The following is a 16,327-nucleotide window of genomic DNA, read 5'->3' as shown; positions in this document are numbered from 1 at the left end:
CCCGGTGCCCGGCAGTGCCCCGATCGCATCTCCCCGGTGCCGGTGCCCGGCCGCGCCCCGATCGCCTCTCCCCGGTGCCGGTGCCCGGCCGGACTGCATCTCCCGGGGCGCCCCGCGGCGGGGCGGGGCGGGCCGTGCGGCGGAAGGGGCGCCGCTCCCGTCGGCGGCGGGGGCAGCTCTATCCGGGCTCTTGGCGCTCTCCCTTCCTTTCGCGCCGGCGGCCGCTGGAGGCGGCGGGTCCATGTGCGCTCGGCGCGTCCCCGGCCCCTGCCCTCCGCCCCCCGCGCTGCCCCCGCCATGGACCCCAGCGGCATCATCGAGGCCCTGCGGGGCACCATGGACCCGGCGCTGCGCGAAGCCGCCGAGCGACAGCTCAACGAGGTGAGGGCGCCGCCGGGCCTGGGCCGGGGCCGCGGCGCTGGGGAGCGGGGACGAGGCCGGCCCGGGGGAGGGGGAGCGGGGCGGGGGCAGAGCGGGTCCCCCGGCTCCTCGGCCCGCCCGCCCGCGGCCGCGGCCGCTTCCCGCCGGCGCGTCCGGCATTGGCGGCCGGGCCTGGGCGCATTGTCCCCGCACATGGCAGCGGGGCCGGGCCGGGCGGGGCTGCTCGGCCGGGGGGCAGCGGCGGAGAGCGGCCGGGCCCCGTGCCTCTCCCGCGCTAGCAAATTGCCTCCATTGTCTCCGTGCTCAGCCGGGCCGAGAGTGATCCGCTCGGGGGGGGTTTAAAGCCGCCCTTGTGCAGGCCCTCCCTCGGTGGCTCCCGCTGGACACAGCCCTGCCCGGCACCATCTAAGCGAAATCAGCCTTTGGGTGTTGAGAGCGCTAATTTGTTGGCGGGGAAGGAGGCAGCGAGAACCCCATCCCTTGGCGAGCAGGGCAGCCTGTGCGAGTGGCCTGGGCTGGGCTGGGGCTCGGATCCGGCGGTGCTGGTGCTCCCCATCCGCGGCTCCGGTTCGGCAGGGCTGAGCTGTGCTCCCTGCGGGGACACGGACACGTGTCCGGGGCACGGGGCACAGCTGTGTCTGCACTCACCTGCCAGACCGCGGTGAAAAACCCAGCAGGTCCCAGTTCCACGGGCTTCAGTTTTGGAAAAGATTATATTTCTGTTCTGCTTAACCTCACCTGATAGGTGAAAACTTTGTGACACGCAGCCACGGGGCTTGTAGACATTTTGAGAACAAAAGTGCTTTGGTGTCTGACCCAGAGAAAAGAGGATGTCTTGATGGAGGAGGTGAAGGACAAGCCTGTGTGGCAGCTTTTTAGTTGGCTTTTTCCACAGACATTTTTCCTTGTTGCTCTTAAGCAGACTTGAGGCCTGGCAATACTCATGCAATGCAACAGATGTTCAGCAGAGCTTAGATAAAGGTGGACCAAATGTTCTGCTGGCAGTGGAGAAAATTTCAAAAGCTAAAGGTATAGCTTCTCAGAATATAAAAAGTGATTCCTGCGTATTGTTTAACAAGTGAATGACAAATAGATGTTAGGTACCTTTGAAATAGATAGCTCCAAAACTACTCAATGACTAATTCAGGCTTGTATGAAGTAATTGCTTGTCTTTTCCATTCACTCTATTAAAAAATATATTAGTGTTTGTTATTTAAATCAAAAATGCAGAAAATGTGATGGCCTATAAAGACAGTAATATCTATGAAACCTTAAGCTGGCCCCAAAATGCATTTTGTTTTGTGTGTGTTCAATGGATGTCAATATTTATATATAGTAACTTGCTTGAAATCTATTTTAGTTATTTTCTGCAGGTATTGAGTTGCTGAAGGTGCAGGAAATTAACGTTCCCTGCCAGCCGGGGTCTTCAGCAAATGGCAAACTCTTGCAGGAAGGATCATGCTTGCTGCCACTGGCTTTTGTTCTCATTTTGGAATCAAAACCCCATGGTCCATCGTGTACTACACAAGTGCTAAATTGGTGTAAAATCTGAATATTTGTGCCCTTTTAAAAACACCAGATATTATTGAACCAGCGTGTAAGAATTCTTTGTTGTGGGAAATGGAGCATCACTTATCTTTCACAGATATTTTGTGACAAAAATATGTGCTAAACCAGAAGTCTGCAAGCACTTACACATATGTGCAGCTTTAGTCACCTGTATGGTATTGGTTTTACTTAGATTTATTGAAGTCAGTTATACATTTTTTTGCAGAATGCTGGTCTAAATTTGTTGAATGTTAGAGCAATTCTTCTACCAGTTAGTACTCAATTACAGGTATGGGGGTCTCTTTCTCTGTAAAGATGAGATCACAGGAGCAGTGAACACTGTTCTTGCACATGGCCAGGCTGCACACTTGTTTTTATAGCTTAATGGTTGTCCTTGCTTGACCTTTCAGTTTACCTTTAAATTGTCAGAAGTGCCTCTGTTGAGCTGATGAGACTGGTTTTCAGCAGAATGGTCGTTTTACCTTGCCAGTAAAGAATGTGCTTCAGTCAGTAATTGATATTCCTGATTAGTGCAAGAGTTAACCAAGTATTTGGATCTGTCTTTACCATATCCTATCAGTCAACAAAGTTCTGACTGGAGAAGGGGACTGGCGTGTATGATTCTTGATTTGTCCAGGCTCTATGATTTTTTATTTCACCTTGGCTAAATCATGAATCATTCTATGCTTTATTTCTCCTTTCACCAAATTTTTATCAGGTTATATTGCCTGCACATAAAAGACTGTGAGAACTTTCAGAGTTGAGATAATGTTAAAAAGCAGGTATTTCGGTCTCTTGGTCTTTACTTTTCTCACTGTGAAAGAAGTTACAGAGAATGAGATCCCTGGTTCTTGTGTCTGAGAATTTTCAGCTGATGGGGTACCCTGAGGTGTTCACCCATCTCTGTTTCACAGAGGAGAGCTGTGTTTTACCAGGACTTAGAACCAGACTCTTCAAATAAGCTACTGGAGAGCAGCAGGAAGACATTGCTGCCTTTTGAACTAGTCTTTGTGCTTCATGCATAAAGTGTTTCTCAGACATTGTGATGAAAATAGATATTTTAAACTATGCAGCCATGGAATGGCACTCTGAAAACAATACACAGTGTTGTTTCATCTTTTAATATCACCATATATATAAAGGTGCTGTTGTTAGATAATACTTTCCTTGCAGATTTTTTGTTTGTAATTCCAGGGAATTTATAACTTCACTGTGGTGTATATCATGTAAGTCTCTGAGATAAACCTCTATATCTGAGCTAGTAAGACATCTTTTTAGACTAACAACTCAATTTTTGCATCTGACAATGTTTAGGGGCAAAAAAAGTGCAATCCTGTATAGCTCATCATTTTTTTGTAAGTCAGAGCTCAACAGTTTATTTAGGAAGACATCCTGATGCTCTACTGGAAAGTGGCTTTCAGGAGTTACATTTAAGGTTTTTCATGTTCTAATGAGTGGCAGGGAAAGGATCAAGAAAAAATCTTGTTGGCTGGCCACCATCACCATTGACTTAACAGTGCAGTGGGGCTTAGTTCAGTGCCTTTCACTGCCTGCTTAATAGCTACAAGTGTCAGAAGGATGGAATGGCCACATTAAATGATTGGACTCCCAGCTGCTGAGAGTTTGGGAATGAAAGGTTGTCAAAGAGGAAGAGGCAAGCTGCTTCTTACATGGAGTCTTTCAGACAGGATTTTCCAAATGCTGGAATGCTATGGATACTTGGGGTGAGGTGTTTATAGTGTTACCTCCAGCTTGAATTATTTTTTAAACTTTTCTAACGTGGTCCACATGTGTAACATCCACAGCTCTATATTGTGGTGTGAGAAAAAGAGCAGAGCATGAGTTTCTTTGCTTTGATTACCAGATCATGGGGTCTCTTTTGAAGTTGTTGGTGTGACGTTTTACCCAAAGTACTTGGTTACTTTCACTTCCCTCATCTGCTAGATGAGGGGTGTTGGAACAGGGTGCTTTAAGCTGCATATGCCAAGGCTGGTCCCACTCCAGGAATCCCCTTGGGGGCAGTAAGGAACCGAGGGAGCCTTGGCTCCACTAGGAAGAAGTTTCCTTCTTGGTGCAAGTTGCCCAGCATGTGGTAAAATCTGAGCAGAAAGGGCCGCTTGCCACTTTCTCATGACTTAGCAAATAGTTCCTGTGTGTGCCTAGCAAGCTCTGCTAGGAGCACATTGCTTTTTCCTCAGCCAGCAGTAGAGCAAAAGTCATTCAAACTTACAGAGTACAGTGATGAAAGGAGCATCAGGGATGTTTGCAGGAACTGTAAGTGTGTGTATCTTTTGTGGACATAAACCAGGTTTGCATATACATTGTAGCTGCATAAGAGGTGGCAGAGCTGGCTTGCAAAAACCTGAGGTCAGAGTGACTTCCACACCTGCTGAGTTCTTAAAAAAGAATTAAAAGAGTGCTACAGGGCAGTTTGCTGATTCAGCTTGGCCTTACAGCTCCTGACCTTACCTTTCTATAAGAAAATAGTTTCATCTCAGTGTAATAGTTATGTCCTGCTGTGGCTCAGATCAAAAATTGCATGTAGATTTTTTTCCCCAAAACTGGAATGAAGGAGAAGCATTGAATTATTATTTTTTTAAAAATCTACTTTATTTTTAAAATGTTAGCTTCTATTCACATGTGTGCTACTTTGAATAGTTGTATAAATATCCTGGGGTTCCAGTTCAGCAGCATACAGTAAGTGTTGCTCATCTGTTCTGCTTTTTTTGGGCAACACTAAAGGAGGTGCCTACTATAGTGTGTTTGTTATGGTATGTCAGCTTCCTGATGTCTGAAAAGAATGTGTGGAGGTTTTTTTACCCAAGATGAAACTTGTTTTTATCATTTAGAGGCACCCAGGCTTTGTGTGAGAGATGAATATTCCAGCATTAAAGATTAATGTAACTTACTGCAGTGAGTATCATTACTGTAGGAAAAGTGCTTTTCCACGTTGTAATTAACTATTCATAATTCACATGCCATGAACTAGTCTCTTCAGTGTTAACTTTGAACTTCATTCCTCTTTGGGATAATGCAGCTGGTAAGACACTTTTCTCAAAAGTCTCTTAGCACTTGTCTAACAAAGCAACCCTGCTAGGAAAAACTGCAATGGGCTGTGCAAAAAGATTGTGTGTTGTGGAGCAGTGATTGGTGTTAACAGACAGTGGTGCAAGGTTTGTGGTCTGATAGAACACATTCCTCAGCTAGCCAGGCTGCATAGCAAAGATTGCTCTTGGGAAAAGTCCCTGAATTCTTTGGCTCTTAGACAGCAAAGTCATACCAGTGACATGGCATGTTGGACCTTTTGAAAGAGGGAAGGACTTGACATGAGTTTTGCTTTTGTTTTTCGTTAAATGCTGAGTTAAGTGCTGGAAAACTGACTTCTGTGACAGAACTATTTTTTAAAAAATACTGTAGTTCTCAAAATTTAATACTTTCAAATGGTACTTGTAAACAAGGAGAAACAGAATAAAAGTCAAAATTTTACCAATGTCAAAACTTTGAAGTCTTAGAAATTTTCTGTTCTTTATGCAGTTTAGAGTATGTGATAGTAACCACTGTGAAATCTTGATTTTAGTTCAAAAATGAACCTAGAATAGGTGTGGTTTTTAGTTATTATGGTTGCTTTTTTTAGCAGTGTGGTCAGTGAAGGGGAGCAGGCTGTCCTGAGAGGCAGCCTTCTTGAGGGAGTACAATTATTAAAGATGGAAATAGCTGGTAGATTCAGTATTTTGTAATGCTGTAGATACAAAAAGGCACCTATGGTGGTGTCTTATTTTAGATTCAGTTGTTTTTTTCCAAGTGCCAGTAAAACATTGGGTGTTCTTTTTGAGTGAAGAAGAGCAAGGGAGCACGTGAGGTGATTGTAGTACTTGGTGTTTTATTTGAGCATTCAATACACCCTGGTCTTCATGGATCTGTCCGTACTCATCCCTACATCTCCCTTTCTCTGCAATCACCTTCTTTCAGTGGCTTGGGAAGGAGGTCATTGTGAAGAGTTTGGGACTCCTTTATATTCCAGGGAGAATGCATGGAAGTGGTAATGTAGCTCTGTGTGAATGTAGGTCTTAACGGAGAGGATTAAGAGCAGGCTTTGATTGGCAAGTACAAGGTATTTTACTTGTATTAAAAGCACAGATTATATCTCTGCTGAATCTGCTTTGAACCACTAAAGGTGATAAAGCAGTTCATCCTTGGTTGGAGGCTGGTTGGAGTCTGATGCTTCAGATGCTAATAAGGATGATACTTGTAAGATTTTTTTTTTTTAAACTTCAGAAAACAGATAATGGTGTAGATGTTTCAGTTTTGTCCCTTATGCTTGCTATAGTTCAAAGAACCTGAGGAAAATCTATTAATCCCACATCCTATTAGAACTGATATTTCTAGGGAGCTTCTGTAGCCTGCTATAGGCACAGGCTCAGTCTTGTCTTTGTAAATGAAAAAAACATTCTTTGGTTTTTTTTATTAACTTTCAGTGTGTGGCAGTTCTGCAAACTGCTATTTTTTTGTTTCTTTTAAGACATAAGATATTTTAGTTTAATTTATTTTGGTTTTCCTGTTAGTTCCTTAGTAGCTTTTAAGCATTATTTCTATATTTGTTGCTGAAATTTATGGTTTTTATTATAAAAATAGCGGCCATTTATCATGGGAAAGGGAAAGTAATCCTTCGTTTTTTAAATTATAGGATTAAATGCTTCTGACTTTGCAAACATTGCAAATTTTCACTATAGAAAAGGTATCTGTTAAGTTTATAGCCCTTGTGGAAAGACACCAGTTTGCACTTTTAAGTCCATTTTATGCAGACTAATATGACCTTATCTGGAGGTGAGTTAAAGATTATTGAAACTGAAAGCTTTCTTCAGGTTTGCAACACGTTAAATACAGGAGCACTTCCGCTGCTGTTAATGTTAAGCGTATAATTGAGTGCTGTGCTGAATTAGGGTCTGATGTCATTTGGAATGTGCTGCAGGACTCTCTGTGTCTATTAATGTTCCTTAAGAAATGGAGGAACTTAACGGGCCTGGAGCTGTAGGAGAAATCAAACCCAACTAGTAAATTTTACTTTTAATTTATTTACTCAACTTGGCTGTTAAAGGCAATTGCTTTTTTCATTATTTTTCTCATTTGAAAGTGTGTTTGCTTCCTGAGGACTTGGGGAATAACAGAGGGGCATGGGTCAGCAGGACCTGTGCTCATATTGCAGTGTCAGTTACTCTCAGTTCATCAAATCACACTCTGCAAATAAACATTTCAGTGGGACCAGATGCTTCTGGGTGCTCTGGAGCCTGAAGAGTTTTAGTGCACAGGATGAAGGTGTACAACAGAGTTTTAACATTTTGGGCAGATTTTCTTAAGTTTGTTCTTCATTTGAAATCTGTTTCAAAGAACAGGAGATAGAAAACAATCTGCACTAACCAAATCTGAGTACCAATGTCATGTCCCAGGCTGTCCCTTTTACACTTGTTTATACTGGAACCTGTTGGAGATATTTGCTCAGGAAAATGAAAGTTGAAGAGAACAACTCTAGTACTGTAGGAGTGAGCTGAGCTGTGTTACACATTTAGGAGTCTTGACATCATTTCCTACTGTCTGAAGAGCTTTTGGTCCTACTAAGGGAATGGAAGAATAATTTCTTATTATTTCATCTTAGAATATGAAGTTGCAGCAGTATCTGAGGCAGCCATTTGTTTTTCATAAATAGTGTAATTTCAATGGTTTTGAGAGTAACAAGTGGGTAAGTGGTGTGTTCCTAAGAATACAACAGGTTAAATTATGTGGATCTATGCAGTTGTCTTTGATAGGGGAACTGCAAAGAACATAGGAAACATTGACATATAAGTGAAGATAAAGCAGAATAGCAAAGCTGTTTGGAAGTTGGATGAGGTAGATCAGGACTTGTCCAACAGAATATCTCTAAGGATGAGGTCACACAGCCTTGGTGGATAAGTATTCTAGGCCTTGACCTCCCTTGTGAATTTTTTTTTCCATGCATAAAATAGGGATTTCCCGTTGTAACTCATGTCCATGGACTTTTCACCTCGAGGAAAATTATGTTTGGTTTCAGTTAAGAAAAGCAGAGTTACTTTTTAAGGATAGCAACTCATTTTTCCCAGTAAAATTAATTTATTGTCTGGAGTTCTTGAGGCTTGGGAAAGGTGGGTATAGGGTGTTATAATAACATTAAGGTTTGTTTCCTCATTGGAAATAAAATCCAATCCTTAATGTGTTAGGGACAGTTCTCGTTGTGGTAAGAAAAAACATATTTTGTTTTCTTTCTAAGTGAAACTCCTTCACATCCTTGGGAAGTTGTTACTCTGCAGATGTGTCCCCATTTGGGTCTCCCTGCTGTTGCTTTGCTGTTGTGTATTCTGTGGACAGCTGCTGCAGTAGTGCATCAGTGGTCCCTTGAAACTGATTTTTTTCAGAAAGATGAAGTAGGAGTTGGAATTAGTTTTAAAATATAGTTCCCATCTGTTCCTTAGCTTGTTATATAATGAACTCATACCTTGCTAAAGGTCACTGCAAACTTGCTATGCTGGAGTTTTTCGGGCTGTTCAGGTGCTCTTGCTTCAAGTGTTTGTTCTGAATGGGGAACATGTGATTTCTTCAACTCTTACCTTAAACAGTAGGGTTTTTCCTGCCCCTTGCTGTCTTCAAAATACAGTGAGCACAAAACTTTGGAATGCTTTGGCTGATTAGCTGACTTCTATGCAACTGGCTGAATTGCTGGTATTCTATTGATTGCATTACATCATTATAAAGATATTGTAAAACTTAATGGGAGTATTCTAAAACTTAACTTTTTTTTTCCCCTCTCCATAGGCTCATAAGTCAGTGAACTTTGTTTCAACTCTGCTTCAGATCACTATGTCCGAGCAACTGGATTTACCAGTGAGACAGGCAGGCAAGTTTTCAAATATTTTTTTCATTGTATCTACTCTAATAGTGCATAGACACAAGTACACATGCAGATACTGTTAAAGAATTCTAATGGTTTTAATGTCAAGCACTCAAGTTGGGAGTTGCTCAAATTACAGTCATCATAAGCTATTATCTGGCACCATACACTGAATAAGGAAGACAGAAAGAAAAGGTGTGTCTGGCTCTTGGAATGATTCTTCCCCTTTATCTCTAGTGAACATTCCTGGGGAAAGCAGAGTGGTTTATGATGCTGGTGCACTTGGTCCAAGGAGGTCATTTAAACTTGTACTGTGAACACTGATGTTTCTAAACATTCTAAGTGGAAGAAAACAAATTATGTCTTTTGGAACCCTTCAGTAAAATTGGATGTTGATTATTGACAGCTCCAAACATCACTTTAAAGCTGTTCTAATTACTTGACAGAGGTTTTTAGTACAATACTTCAGTGGGTTTTCTGACGGGTCAGGAGGGTGTGATCTGAATTGCTTATTTGGGCCTTCCAAATAGTAGACTACTCTAAGCTGTAGCCTAAACCTGGGTTGAATTTTTATCTTACTGCTTGGGAGAACCATTCAAATGATGATTCAAAAAGCTTACTGTTTTACAAGTATAACATGCAAAAAGAAGCTTTAAGAAAAACTCTAAATTTCACCCTCCTCCACGTAAGCCGATTAAACCAGAGCATCCTGTGGAGCGTGGGGATGGCTCATTCAAGGTCCAGCTTACAGACAGTGTGTGTTTGCAAAGCAATTAATGATAAATCTCTCTGAGGGCTGGCTGAAGTCTCTATCACTTCAGTCTTGTGATAATCTGCTGAGTGTTTCTTGACTTCTGCAGACACTTTCAGAAATCCTATGCTTTCTGAATTTCCAAAAGGTGCGTATGAAATTTAGGAAGAGAAGTTGCTTTGTGGACTTTTATGTAGAATTAGATTAACAGTAGCTTTGTTAGCAGTTTGCCATTTGAGATTTCCTGTTGCACGTTGTAAGTACTTTTCTAAGTGCTGTGATTTATATTCTGCCACACAAGCAGTTTGGATTTGGTTATCAAATGGTAAATGCAGGGTTTGTTCCAGGAGCCTGATTGCCACAAATTGCTGTAGCCCATAACCTGGGTATAAAGGAGCTCTGTTTCTCTAGCATTCCTTCCTGTCTCACAAACTCGGATTTATTTTTTTTTTTTTTTTTTGCGTATAAGAGATGTTTTAGGTTGCCATTATATTGATCAGCTTTTCTTTTTCAGTTTTAATGAAAATATTGAGTAAGTCATTGTAATGGATTTTTTCAGAAATGTGTTGCTAAATACTTCCACAACTACTTACCTGAATCACAGATAAAAGCAATACTTTTAGTATTTTTGTATGAAATGGTTGGAAGAGTATCAATTTAGTAAATTATTGGTTGCATTATAACTTGCATGGTTTATGTATTTCGGTTCTCCTACTTAGGAAGGGCTTTTGTAATTTTGTTCAGTCTTTTTCCAAAAAATATTTGCTTGCAAGATATGTTTGTTTTATGCTTTGAATGGCTGTCAGCTGATTTGCCACTCTTGTTTCACAGGGGTTATCTACTTGAAAAATATGATAACCCAGTATTGGCCGGACCGCGAAAGTGCTCCAGGAGAAATCCCACCTTACTCCATCCCAGAAGAAGACAGACACTGTATCCGTGAGAACATTGTAGAAGCCATTATCCACTCTCCTGAGCTCATCAGGTGCACGGTTTTAGCCTCTGCATGAATTCTGACTGTTGGGTTTGTTTATTTTTCACCAGCCAAGATCACCTACATGCTAAGCATCATTGTCACACACTGTGTATCCTAAACATAGAATTAATGTAGATGGAAAAACAGTTTTCAGCTTGTGTAGCATGTAGAAATTTAAAATTCCTTAAATGGAGAATATTAAGCAGAAACCACAGAAACTAAACCTTCTCAACAAAAATGAAGTCTAAGTATGGACAGTATTTGCTGCTTCAACACTACAAGAATACTATTAAAATAATAGTGGTAACTCACTTAATTGTTGTGCTTTTGATTTCAGAGTACAGCTTACTACTTGCATTCACCACATTATCAAGTATGATTATCCAAGTCGCTGGACTGCAGTTGTGGAGAAAATTGGATTTTATCTCCAGTCTGACAATAGTGCTTGTTGGCTGGGAATTCTTCTCTGTCTTTATCAACTTGTGAAAAACTATGAGTAAGTTCCTTCTGGTCTTTCTTTATATAAACCAGATGAATTAATATATTGGTGTGTATTTTTTTATACTCTGTGTGGATATTGTAACCTTATAGAATTGTCCATGGGACTGCACAAAGGTTATGGAAATGTAATCTTAGAAAGTATTCTTGACAACTTGCTATATAGATGTTGGCTCATGTATCTTCTCCACTAAAAATTACAGAAAAGCTGTCTTCATTGAAAGTTTGAATTCAGAAAAAAAAAGATGTTTTAAAACCTTAATGTGGTAGTTGTTTTTTATAGATTATAGGCAGTAAGAAAGTCTGCTCAAAGTCATGACTTTTGCAGGAATTTAATATTTAAATTAGGTTTAAACTTTTAAACAATTTGTACTCTAGTACTTGGTGACAGTAACCACAGAAAAGTTTCAAAGTATGAAACATTGGGAGCTCAGAATTAGTTAACTGACTTTGGTTTGAGCACTTAGGTGAGCAGAGGAAAGGACAATCCTGGAGTCAGAGAATTGTAGTAGTGGAACTGATGAAATCCACAACTTACTCTTTCAGAGCATTGGAATACATAACATTTCTGTTCCAGGTTCTTGATTTAAAATGTTGGATGGAAAATTTTCCATCTAATTTCATTAATTTTATGTCAATCAGTGTAAAACAGTGAATGTCAATTTCTCAAAAATACTTTTACAGGAATGCCATAAAGATCTTTGTAATCCCAAGTGGGAGCTTCCTTAGTGGCTGAAAATTTCAAGCCTTCCAGGAAAGGAAAGCAAAAAAATTCTCACTTGATTTTTCAGCTTAAACATCGTTAACTAAATATGCTGCAGGGATCTGTGAGCTGTAAATCAAGAAGTGTTGAGTGGTAGTGAAAGATGAGGATAGAAATCCATGTTTAGGGATCTGAGTGCAGTCACTGTGTGACAAGGTAACAGGTGTGTCTGTAGTCTCAGCTGATCAAACACTTCAGCTGAGGCCAGGAACTGCTCCTGCTTGCTCAGCTTTCTGGTGGAATCAGCAAGGGTGAATTTCATGTCACGAATCATGGAGGAATGTGCACATTTCACTGTGGTTCACTCAGTTTAGTGGGACACGAATCTGTAATGTTATGACTTTGATCAAGTTCTTACTGCCTGAATTGTAGGAATATTTAAAGTCTGAATTATTTTTTCCTTGACATGGAACATAAATATCTTTTCACTTTTTTTCCCCCACCTTTGAAATTCAACCAGCAAGATCAAATAGCTGCTCTTTGCATAGTAGTTTTTCTAGTATTTTTTTTCCTTTTTTTTTTGGTGAAAATTAGAAACTGAATTTTTCTGAGCAATATTTAATTTGAATGTTTGGGTTTCTGGTTCAGAAAATGCATGAAAACTATTATTGAACAGGATTTTGAAGCTCAGTGTTTTGTAGTAGCTCTTACAGAACATACCATCTGGCAGCAGATTGAGTATTCTTTTTCTTGTTATATTCTGAAAATTTGCTACTGTTTAGGAAGCTGAGTATTGATATTTAATATTAGTAAAAAGTCTATAAAAATGTGTTTGAAAAACAAACCATACCAAAGCTCAATCCTCTCACCTAGAAGTCTCCCTCAAGAGTCCAGGAGTCTGACAAGTATTGATTGCTGAATCAAGAAATAAATGCACAATTATAAAATTATATTTTACATTGTTGTTGTCATCACTAGTATAGACAAGATCCTGCTCTGTTGTGGTAACTCTTGAATCAATTAGGAGTTTCCTGTGTATAAGTTAAAATTTAGGGCAAAGATTTCAAAATGTGGCTTTGTTTCCTTTCAGGAATTTTGAGATGTGTAAGAAAGGAAGTGGAGCCTTGTTTTCAGCATGGGCAAGCTGGTGGGCTGTCCCCAGCATAGAAGGTCTGAGGTTTTATTTCAAAGGTGATTGCCTGCTCCACAGTCTGTCCCACAGCCTGGAATCCCACTTCTCTATCAGATTGTTGGCTTTGGGCAAAGTAAATTATGAGATGTGAAAGCCATCACAGCAGGCTGTGAGAGACTTCTCAGTTTGCTTTATCCAGTGCCAGTGAAGCAATCTAGGTTCTGCAAATATTTTGATAAATTGTGAACTCTGATTAATGTGTTTCTCATCAGTAACACTGTCTGGCTATGGCTTTATTTCCAATTCTGTCACAGGAACTGGCTAGCATTTCTTTTTAAGACACAGGTTGTTATGAGCTGTCATATAACCTATTTGTGCCTACACTGGGGCAAGGTGAGGTTTTTCAATTTAAAGCTGCCTGAAAGAACTACAGAATTCGTTTTGTTCTTCTCTAAAGGTACAAGAAGCCAGAGGAGCGGAGTCCCTTGATAGCTGCAATGCAACATTTTCTGCCAGTCCTGAAGGACAGCTTCATTCAGCTCTTGAATGATCCATCAGACCAGTCTGTTCTCATCCAGAAACAAATCTTCAAAATATTTTATGCCCTTGTCCAGGTAAAAAACATTGTATATACTTGAACAATAATACAAAGCATTATGATTTTCCTTAAAATAGTGGATGACAGAAATATTACAGTATTAGATTACATCTGAATCATTTTCCCTACTACTCAGCTCCATGAATCACAAGTTTCTGATTGTCTTGTGCTTTTACTTCTGTACAGTGCTATTCCTGGTTGCCATTAGATAAAAGTTGCACGTGCCATCCTCTAAAGTAGGATGTTTGCTGGAAAACCAGAGAGAAAATTAGTTGTCTAAGGACAGATTGTGGAGGCCAGCCTACAGAGAATTACCAGTATAAATAAAGCATTTTGTAATGGAACTGCTGTTAAATGCTTCAGAAATTAGAGTAACATCCATTTAAGTAGCATTTTAGTATTGCATAGCACAATGAATTGGAGCAAAGACCTCTAGAACTTTTGAGGATATTCAGGATATAGGTTAGGTTGTGTTGAGTTCTTTAGCTTGGTTTTTGAGGTAAATTGCTAATCTTTCCTGGTAGCTAAGTGTAGGCAAAGATTTGAAAGCTAAAATTCAAACTGTAAAAGTAATGTAAATTTATTTATAAATATTATATTTATTTATTAAAAAAGCACTTCCCCTTTTTTTTTTTTTTTTTTTTTTTTGTTTTCTTAACCAGTACACATTACCTTTGGAGTTGATAAATCAGCAAAACCTGACTGAGTGGATAGAAATCTTGAAGACTGTTGTCGATAGGGATGTACCAGCTGTAAGTGGCTTTTGGCTTTTTATGTCTTTAAGCTTAAATATTTTTCTTTCATTAGAATGTTAAACAGTTTAATATTTTATTTCTGCATTCTCTTTTTCTCTACAGATGCTAAGAAAATAATAAATAAAAAATATTAGGCTAAATGGGGAGTTTTAGAGACCAAGCAAATTTTGAAAATATGTAGCTTGTATGAGAGTTCTGTTTGCAAAACTTATTTTGGCTTCTTGTTTCAAAAATGTAGGTATATTTCATGGGATTTATTTTTAGATATGCTGTACTTCATACTTTTATTAAGCTAGAAGTGCAAATGGCAGGTTTGTAAATGGGAAGACATACTATGTAGTTGCTAAAATCACATATAATTTGAACTCTTCGTGAATAATTGGTAAATAATGTCTTTTTTTTTCCTAAAGGAAACCCTTCAGGTTGATGAAGATGATAGACCTGAGTTGCCATGGTGGAAATGCAAGAAGTGGGCTTTGCATATCTTAGCTAGGCTCTTCGAGAGGTATTTTCCCTTCCATTATTATCTTTAAAAAACCCCAGGCAAATATTCAAGTAGCAATATTGCTGCACCCTTGAGTTTACATACTTGCTTCTAATTCTAGGTATGGAAGCCCTGGTAATGTTTCCAAGGAGTACAACGAGTTTGCTGAAGTTTTCCTGAAGGCCTTTGCTGTTGGTGTTCAGCAAGTAAGAAACACTGAGTGTTGGGGGGGAGTATTTAGAGTTAGTACAAAATTTTCAGCCTTCTGCAAAAGCCTGCTCAAGCAGGGGCTCTTTTATAGACAGATAATTCTGATGTTCCCTATGCATTTGTCTCCCTGTTTTGGGGTTGCCACTTGTTCTGTGTTTTAGAGTCTGCTGTATGCAAAGAATTTTTGGAATAATTAAAAACCTAAGGTATGGTTTTTATAAAATTTCCTTGTATTTGGTTCATAAATACCTTTATTTTAAGGTGATAATGTTGCAAATGTAAATAGACTATTGATTTATGAAAATCTCACAGTGCAGAATGTTTTCTTCAAAGCCTTTTGAGTCAGACAGTTCTTAGCTCAGTTTCAGTTCTCTTAATTTCTAATGTAATTAGAATGAATTGCAGGACTTTAAAAGAAGAAATATAGGGAAAGTATCTCATAAATCCATGCTTTTTGAAAGTTGGCTAAAGTATGGAAAACATTTTCCACATTGATTGTGAGGCAGTATATCCCAACATTCTTCTCAGGCAAATGGTGTCAGCATTGCTTCCTGAGGTGCTCACCTGTCACCTCTAGGTGACATTAGACAGATAATTATTGCATTTTCTTTAAGGCCTTGCTGGTTGCTTTGCACTTCCAAGATAAAATGAACTTTTGACAAAAGGCTATGGCCTAAAGTAGTCTTGGAAAAGATAATTTTAACAGTTTGACATGCTTGTTTTTCTTTACATTCTCTTTGAATCAGACTTGATCCTTACTGTTACTGGAGCTAGGAAGCTCTTTAAGAATTCAAGTACTTAAAGAAAACTGCTAAAAAATCAATACTTTAGCATGCATAGTTTGTTCCTAAACAATAATGTAACTTGTTTAGAAAGACAGACTGTATTAAGGTTCTGCCCTCCATTTTTCTGAAGAAGATAAATCTTGGGCCTCTGCTCAGGACATGGAATCTGTCAAATAAATGTTGTGTAAGATTTTTAAGCAGATGTGTTGCTTTAGAGAAATTGGAAATCCACGAAATACTGGAGAATACAAATCAGGATAATACGTTTCATTGAGTTCTCTCTACTCTCCAAAGTGTTTGCACCCTTTTAGTAAAGGAGTAATAAATAAGGCATGAGACTACAGGTGGTTCAAGTATAAACCTGAAGTATACTGTTAATATTGCTGCCATAATTACTACTCATTGATTAGCCCTCACCCCTCAAAAAAAAAAAAAAAAAAAAAATCCTGTACATTCAGCATTCACTTTAGCTAAATTTTCTTAGCTTGTCCAAACCAGGCTGAGCTGCCTGGCTGAAATACCCTGAATTTATCCCTTGTGTTAGCAGCTGTTTTGCTCAAGACACTTCACTTGAGTCAGAACTAAGCCCTGGTTGGACACTGCTGCCT

General features: G+C 39.7%; 1 protein-coding gene across 1 annotated transcript in view; it reads left to right on the top strand.

Annotated features, from left to right (window-relative positions):
• Positions 1-147: 147 nt before the first annotated feature.
• IPO7 (importin 7) overlaps positions 148-16,327 on the top strand; it is a 34,272-nt gene continuing 18,092 nt past the window's right edge. Inside the window, exons 1-8 of the mRNA XM_056492312.1 lie at positions 148-381; positions 8,752-8,833; positions 10,410-10,563; positions 10,892-11,050; positions 13,345-13,501; positions 14,148-14,237; positions 14,651-14,745; positions 14,846-14,930. Coding sequence (XP_056348287.1) covers positions 298-381; positions 8,752-8,833; positions 10,410-10,563; positions 10,892-11,050; positions 13,345-13,501; positions 14,148-14,237; positions 14,651-14,745; positions 14,846-14,930 — 906 coding nt within the window. The 5' untranslated portion in view covers positions 148-297. The remainder of the gene's footprint in view (positions 382-8,751; positions 8,834-10,409; positions 10,564-10,891; positions 11,051-13,344; positions 13,502-14,147; positions 14,238-14,650; positions 14,746-14,845; positions 14,931-16,327) is intronic.

The sequence above is a fragment of the Oenanthe melanoleuca genome, chromosome 5 (genome assembly GCF_029582105.1).
Source record: "Oenanthe melanoleuca isolate GR-GAL-2019-014 chromosome 5, OMel1.0, whole genome shotgun sequence".
Classification (NCBI taxonomy): Eukaryota; Metazoa; Chordata; class Aves; order Passeriformes; family Muscicapidae; genus Oenanthe; species Oenanthe melanoleuca.
Note: the sequence above shows the minus strand (reverse complement) of the source record. Positions and strands in the feature narration are given on the sequence as shown.